We start from the raw sequence: 8,420 nt of genomic DNA on the forward strand, positions 1-8,420 counted from the left end.
GAAACTCGGTCAATGTCTGGCCACCTAACCGTCATCATCATCATCACTTTCATGCGGTGGGCAGGGAAAGGCACTAATTCAAGTTCACCCAACGACAATCGGTCCGGGGCCACACAAAAAGTGTTCACACACTTTTCCAACGCGAATACTTTTTCCATCCCTTCCACGGCTCATGGATCGAAGGAAAACCAAGATGATTTCATCGGCCAACGAGAGAGAGAGAGCTTGAGTGTTTATTTATTTTCCTATGCATCCATCGCGTCACACATCTACCCAAACAGATTGTCAGAGTTTCAAAAACGGAGATCGTAGAGAAAAAGAAGTGAACCGCTCACAATAAATCATTAACCTTCGATTTTGAAAAGAAAACTCCATCCCATATGCCTCGTATTTTTTGTTTTGGCCCCTTGACTGGCCAAGAGTTTTGTCCTCATGCATATATGCAATCGGTGCAGTGGGCCAAAGCAGGCGTGCATGCCATTGCGTATGCTTTATCGTGCTTTTCGGCTTCGTTTTCGATCGTTTTGGCTCACTTTAGTTGTTTTACATTTTTGTTTATATGTTGCTTATGCTGCCGGTTGGGCCGTTGCAGACCAAAACAACAGCATACAAAAGCCTCCTGGTGTGTTGCGCTCTACTTATCTTGTGACTCTACCGCCCACAGCAACGAAAACACAGTAACATGGCGTACCACGATCGCCTTGGCAAGTCCCCCCCAAAAAACGTGCTATCGATCGACCGCCGTAAGTCAGTTAGTTATCTTTCGGTCGTTCGATTAACCGACCATGATATCAACGCACAGGCTTTGAAATGGAAAGGAAACTGAACTGAAAGTTGATAGCAACATTTGGTCGATGGCGAAAGTGAAAAACGATGCTTCAGACGTAATCTACTGTAGTCGATCATAACATTGATCGTACCTCGGATGGATGATAACGTGCGGAGTGTTTTTATTTTCCTTCCTGATCACAAACTGATCGCGAGTATAACTTAACCACTTGAATCGACGATTGGTTAGCGAAAAGACGGAGAAAATTGGCGACAGATCTGCGCTTAGTTAACAAGTTTGGCTAAATACCCGACAAATTAATTCGGCATAATTGATTGTTCATAATAAATAAAACTTGGCCGACTGCTTTGAGAAAATTGAAATCTGATCACAACAGATGATTCGAATGTGACACGCTGATGTCTAAGTGCAAGCCGCGTTGCATCCAACCGTGGCCCCCTGTTGCATCGTTTGGATGATGTAATGGGCAGAGAAAACAAACTCCCGGAGCATTAATCATTGCCAGCTGTGTGTGAGGATCGCTCTTCGCCCCATGAATGACATCAACAAGATGCCATTTTTCCACCTTCTTCATCTCTCGCTATGAACCTGCTAGGTGATGGAAGTCTATGTAATAACATCACCACTCCCAGAACCATCCGTTCAGAAACCGAGTCTCCGTTCAGGCCGCTAGGTGATGTTCTATTAATAGGGCCGGGTATGTGTTCCTGTTCGTCAAAAAAGCGGAGGGAAAAAAGGCATAACCTCCGCCACTCTAGATCCATCTCTGCGATCATGAACCATTTTTCTTTGCGGGAGGTAATTCGTTGCCTCCGAAAGAAAAACTCATCCACGACACGCAACCCCCGCCTGAAATGTCTCGTTCGTCTAAGAGAGATGAAACGTTAGTATCGTTCGTTGTTACGTGGGCTTAGTTTTGCTTCATTTCCTTTTTTTTACTCACCTAGTCCATTATTCTACCGTTTGCAACCTCATTAAATCATTTGTTTCACCTCTTCACACACCCAAGGCTCTGGGGAACTTTGGCGCTTCTAGAATAAAAGGGTTCCGTGCCAAATGTGCCAAGGGTTGTGACCATCCTTCAGTCCACCGAATGTCGGTTCCTCACTACTGTTTTGGCCTGCACAGGTTTTGTTGGCCCAGAAAATACAAACCATGGTTCCCCAACATTCGCGATGGTGCCATGTCATATGGCATTCGTTACTCTGGCATGTAATAGTTTTTTTTTTTGTTATTTGTTGGATTAAGATACTTTGGCAAAGGTCACCTAAATCGGTACCGGTTCCCTGTAGGATATTCGGGATCTTGAGGTTCCCCGAGGAGCCATTGCTAGAGGCATTTGTGTTCACGGTCATTGCCGGAGGTTCTAGATTGGACTTGAAAGCAACAACACTGCACATCTGTTGCGCAAATGATATTAGAATCTCATAGTAGAACCATATTCCTATGATTATTTAAGGTTTGACTTCGATTTTACAACGTTCTCTGGTGAATATTCCGTCCTCGCCGGATTCAAGAATTTGTTTCATCTTCGGTGCCACGCACAACCACAATCTGGGCTTATCCACATTCCTGTAAAACCAGTCCCCGCGGACGGTTAAAGAGAAAGTTTCTTCCGCGGAAGAAAGTGGGTCATTATTAACATCGCCCCGAGGGAGAAGGGCTGACATTCCAATAACGATCACACCGCCTCGGCATTCGTGTTATTCCCTTAAGAAATTGTCTTCCATTTGGTTTTGCTACAAAGTTTCGCGGGAAAGCGCAGAGGAGGGTATATTCGTTTACTGTCCAACACCCGACTCCATATGGATGGAAGGTTAAGTGGCAACCGGTTGGGGTCCAACTGTATCAAGTACACAACCCCCACATTTGGCGGCATTTATTGAACCAATAAAATGATCGCGAGCGCACTCTCGGACCGAAGCGGAATAGTCGATGGTGGCTTGATCGTTCGATATTCGTACTCGACACGCAAACTGCCCGTTCGGTATTAGTGGCTGGAAGTTCCGCGAAGCGCGTCACGGTCTAATCATCATCAGCGTCATCGTCATCATCACAAATCATCAGCGTAGCGTGTATTTTAAGTAGCAGCAGCAGCAGCGATCGTGAGGCAGAGACGCGCCACACTTGAACATTGCAAACGCTCCCAAGACAGCTCGTTTCAGCTTATGGAGAAGAGCGCGATCGTTGTCTAATGGATGTGGATGTGTACAAACCGAGAGCAGCGGGAGAATCGCGACGACCGCGTGTGGACCTTGAAACTGTAGGCCATAAATATTGCGCCACAAGCCGCACACTGAAACACAACAACACCTCCCATCGGGGGTTGCCCGCGCTTCTTTGGCCCTCGCGTCACTTTGTCATTTATGGCGAACGTTCTTCTTTCCCAGTGGTGGGATTTTTCGCATGGAATTAAATTACCTCCAAACCAGCCGAAGTTGGTGATGCATGGACAAACGTCTCCCCGATGTGTCTTTACACACCCTTGTTTCCAAGTTCGTCGGCCAAAAATCAAAATGTTACGATTGTTTACAATTTTATTACTAAACCCTCCTTAATGTTGATGCGTGTTACAAGTGGTACGGGTTTATATATGAAAAATAATAACATCCTCCATATCTTCTCCTTCTCCCGACAGAGCTCAACAAACGATGACGGTTTTGGCGATCGTGCAACCATAAACCACCCTCTCGATAGCTAAACGGAAAACTTCTTGTGATTATATTTTAATAGCAGCCCCGATGAAGAACGAAAATTGTTGATGAAGTGAGGAAAATAGTTTCAACCGAACGACAACGCGTACAAGTAGTGCAACAGCATATTAGATAGAACAATTTACTCTAGTGCATTGGTGAAATCGTAAGCAAAGCAGGATTCAAATAGATACAAACACAAACAAAATGGAAGCACGACCGGTGCAGGTGGTGGAGACGGGCGAGGATCACAGCTTCGTGCTGAGCGAGGATGCGCTGACGGAAATCCTGCTGCAGGACAACATCAAGGATCGCGCGATCGTGGTCGTGTCGGTGGCCGGTGCGTTTCGGAAGGGCAAAAGTTTCCTGCTGGACTTCTTCCTGCGCTACATGTACGCCAAGGTGAGGGGGAGAAGGAAGCTTAAAGGGGCGCCTCGCCAGGAGGGGAATGTATAACAAAATTGTTTTACTTGTCCAATTTGTTTTAGTACATGAACCACACCAGCGTCATCGATTGGTTGGGCGACGAGAGTGAACCACTTTCGGGTTTTTCGTGGCGCGGTGGCAGCGAACGGGACACGACCGGTATCCTGATGTGGTCCGACATTTTCCTTCACGACAGAGCCAACGGTGAAAAGGTACGATGGCTTTAATTTGATAATTGTTTACAGTTGGCCTTAATCGTAAGGGACATTTTTTTTTTGTTTTTGTAGCTGGCAATTATACTGATGGACACACAGGGCGCCTTCGACAGCCAGAGCACGGTGCGGGATTGTGCGACCGTGTTCGCCCTCAGCACCATGCTGTCGTCCGTACAGATCTACAACCTTTCGCAGAACATCCAGGAGGACGATCTACAACACTTGCAGGTAAGCGCACGGAACGTCTACCGTCTTTTATCCATCTTGTTTTACTAACGGTTGAGTTTTCCTTCGACAGCTGTTCACAGAATACGGACGCCTGGCGCTGGCCGACTCGGGCAAAAAGCCGTTCCAGCGGTTGCAGTTTCTCGTGCGCGACTGGAGCTTCCCGTACGAGGCGGAATACGGTGCGCTCGGCGGTCAGGTGATCCTCCAGCGGAGGCTGGAAGTGTCGGACAAGCAGCACCCGGAGCTGCAATCGCTTCGGCGCCACATTACGTCCTGCTTCTCGGAGATCGCCTGCTTCCTGATGCCCCACCCGGGCCTGACGGTCGCCATCAATCCGAGCTTCGACGGGCGCCTGTCCGACATTACGCCCGAGTTCAAGCAGAGCCTGCGCGAACTGGTACCGATGCTCCTGGCCCCGGAGAACCTGATCGTGAAGGAGATCAACGGGCAGCGGGTGAAGGCGCGCGATCTAGTACAATACTTCAAGTCCTACATGGCGATCTACAAGGGCAACGAGCTGCCGGAGCCGAAGAGCATGCTGGTGGCGACGGCCGAAGCGAACAACCTGACGGCGGTGGCGGCGGCGAAGGAAATCTACACACAGCTCATGGAGGACGTGTGCGGCGGCACCAAACCGTACCTCAGCACGGCCCATCTCGACTCGGAACACAGCCGCATCAAGGAGAAGGCACTACATCAGGTAAGAGGCCGCTGCCTTTTCCGCCACCGGAGGAAATTGATTGATTGTGCGCTCCCCCCCCCCCCCCTTTTTCTTCCAGTTCTCCTCGAAGCGAAAAATGGGCGGTGAAGAGTTCTCGGAAAAGTACCGCGAAAAGCTGGAGCACGATCTGGACGAAACGTTCGTCACGTTCCGGGCGCACAACGAGAGCAAAAACATCTTCAAGGCCGCCCGGACGCCGGCCGTCTACTTTGCCATTGCCATCGTGATGTACATCCTGAGCGGCATCTTCGGCCTGGTCGGGCTGTACACGTTTGCCAACTTTGCCAATCTCATCATGGGTGTCGCCCTGCTGACCCTGGCCACCTGGGCTTACATCAGGTACGGGACCGCACAGTTCATGCCGAAACACGGCTACACAGTTACTGACTGGGATGCAAATTTTACATCTACCCTCAGGTATAGCGGCGAACTGGGCGACTTTGGCGTGCGGTTAGACGAGATCGCGAACCTGCTGTGGGAAAATGTAAGTTACTTTTTCATTTCCTTCTCTATTGCCGGTGTCGGCGTGCTGCTGTACCTGCACCAGGACGAGCTAATGTACTGTCTGCATCTGGTGAACGTACTTGTGCGGGGAACTAATCTGTAGTTGGGGCAAAAGGTTTCCGGTAATCCATAGTGGGTCCTTTGGAGCACTGGCGGGACGAACCAAAGAAAGGAAAGAATAGGCCGAAGGGAGAAACTAACCGTAACAAAAACCCAGGAAGAGAAAAGAGAAGCAATAGGTCTAAATTATTCAGGAAAACAGTTAAACAAAATTCTAACCGAAAGAACTAATAGCAAAATCAGAAGGATTCACATCAAAACAGCAACATAAGCAAACATCAGAGAGAAAGTGAAGAGGCTAAAGGAAACAACATTCAAACAGAAAACGAAACCTAACGAAAGCAATGTAGAACGAAACGGAACAAAGAAAGTCAATCGTAATTGACGTAAACTGAACCGACTCCTTTGATGCGTTTGTTGTATTTGCGTGTGTTTGCGTTTGGACGGGGGGAGGGTGATATTTTTTATTTGTTATCTGCTTATGTTTTTTCGTCCCTTTTTTATTTATCATTAATTTAATTGTGTGTTGTTATTTGGTGTTGGGGAAAAGTACTAATTTATATACGAGCTATACACGTACCATGTTGTGTCGTTTCTTTGTGGCGTATATGCAATATTATGTATATTATGTTTTAAATTATTGATCGAAACAAAACGAAACTGAACCAAACCATAATCATCTACTGTATTATTACTCATTGTTTGCTCGCGCTCGTCGCTCTCCCGGAAGTGTGTGTATATATAAAATATTGTACCCCACATTCTCCTAACTCATTAGTCGCTTTTCCTCCTCCACCCTTCGGGTAGGTATATAGTGTCCGAAATTATGCCATCTTTGAGGTGAAAGTTAGAACATTTTGTTGGTATTTGCGTGCTTTCCCTTGGCAAGTGGCATTACTTTTAATTTTTTAATCAGATTTTACCATCGCATACGAGGGTATTTATTTTTTTCCTGTATTTGCTCGCTTCGTTCCACTTGCAGATCATGAAACCGGTCTACCAGTCTTGCATGGAGAAGGGCATTCAGCACGTGGCCACCCATGCGACCGAGTACGCGATCAGTGGCGCCGGTCCCGGAAGCCGCCCGCACCAGCAGAACGGTAAGGTGAAGCACTCTTGAGAGTACGCTTCTTTCTTCGCTTCCACTTCGCCGCCCGCCGCCTCGGTGGGCCGGCACCGTCCGGTTGGCGTTGGCGAAGTGCGAGCGGATGGACGCTGGTTTCGACGCTCCGACGATCGCTGGTACGGTTCGCCATGGTGGGGAGCAAAATGGTGGTGGTGGAGGTCGTCCTCCCTATCGGGGGTGGATCGTAATGGAGTGGAGAATACTGCTAACGGTAGTGTGGAGAATAATAACACCGATGCCGGATCGTCCGTGTACACCGTAGCAGCAAACGAAGGCGAACGCAAAAGCAAAGGAATCACGGGAGGCCATGGATACAGTGCTACCACCTACAGTCACGCTACCGGTACAATCCTGGAGATGACCGAACCGTCGAGTAATTATCATCATCAGCAACAACAACAACCACACCACCACCACCACCACCACCACCACCATCTCCGCCAGCAAGAACAACAAATTAAGAACCACAACCACCACCACCAACTCCACCGACGGGAGGGCAATATTAGTAGCCGCAGCTTCGGCAGCGACAGCGACAACAGCAGTGATAGTGGCAATGGACCCGTCGCCGCCAACGACGGCACTAGATTTAGTAAATTTATCACTAGCATTAAGTACGCATTCGGCAGCCACCACAACAACACCACCAATGGCGGTCCGCGAACCGACGACCAGAACATCGAACCAACCAGCAGCAGCAGCAGCAGCAACAGTAGCACACGGCCACTCGTGATCAAATTCGCCACCAACCGATCGTCCACGGTAGCTGCAGAGGATGAGAACACCGGGGAGGATCGCGCCATCAAACGAACGGGAGCACGACGGAACCGGAACTCGGCGAGCAGCTTGATGAACGGATTTAAAATCCTCTAAACGCGTAACCTATGAAGAAATCAACGGCACGCTATCCGCTTGATTTCCCTGCCCTTTTGCCCCCCCTTCCTGCCCCCAAAGGTCCCCAAAAATTGTTCACTTGGTGAATGTCCTTTAACGGATAGCAGCACTCTCGTTCTCACCTTTCTCCCGTGCGTTTTCTTTCCTCCGTTTGCATCGGTGTTTTTTTTTTTTTTTTGGCGAGAGTTAAGCCATCCTCACGCCTTCGTAAGATGTAGTATGCATTTTGAGATATTGTACATTGAGCCCATGTTACTGTTGTTTGTTGATTTACATAGTTTAAAACGATGATGTTACGTTAAATTCTTTGAACTTAGTTTAAAAGAAGTGTTGTGTTTCTTCAATTAGAGCCCCATCGGCGAGGAAAAAGTTCGCTGCCCCTCGACTTACGAACAGTCCACAGATTTTCTATAACTATGCAATTAATATGATCATTATTACTATGTTTGGTGAACGGGAAAGGAATAGATTAGTGCGTAAGCAAAAAAAAAAAACAGAAAAGTGTATTTCGCTGTTTTGACAAGCGATTGCTGTAGGGATTGTTTTTTTTTTTTATCAGGATTAGGAACAAAAATTGAGCTTCACGCTGTGTTAACTTCAAACGAAAAACAATTGCAATAGTGAGTTGGATGAAACTTAAATTATGTGCCAAACCGCGTAACTGTCGCTGAAACACAACACGGACCGCCTTCAATAAAGCGAGGAGAGAGACCATAAGGAGAAGGGATTTGCAGTAAGAATGTGAGAACGAGTGTGCTTCATT

At 47.8% G+C, this 8,420-nt stretch overlaps 1 protein-coding gene across 1 annotated transcript; it reads left to right on the forward strand.

The window, feature by feature from the left end:
* Positions 1–3,690: 3,690 nt before the first annotated feature.
* On the forward strand, positions 3,691–6,924 carry LOC131287010 (atlastin). Its single transcript, XM_058316024.1, has 7 exons — positions 3,691–3,885; positions 3,972–4,121; positions 4,197–4,352; positions 4,423–5,052; positions 5,132–5,412; positions 5,491–5,557; positions 6,620–6,924. The coding sequence occupies exons 1-7, from the start codon at positions 3,691–3,693 to the stop codon at positions 6,755–6,757; spliced, it is 1,617 nt and encodes a 538-aa protein (XP_058172007.1). The 3' UTR covers positions 6,758–6,924.
* Positions 6,925–8,420: the final 1,496 nt, after the last annotated feature.

The sequence above is a fragment of the Anopheles ziemanni genome, chromosome 3 (assembly GCF_943734765.1).
Source record: "Anopheles ziemanni chromosome 3, idAnoZiCoDA_A2_x.2, whole genome shotgun sequence".
In the NCBI taxonomy this organism is placed as follows: domain Eukaryota; kingdom Metazoa; phylum Arthropoda; class Insecta; order Diptera; family Culicidae; genus Anopheles; species Anopheles ziemanni.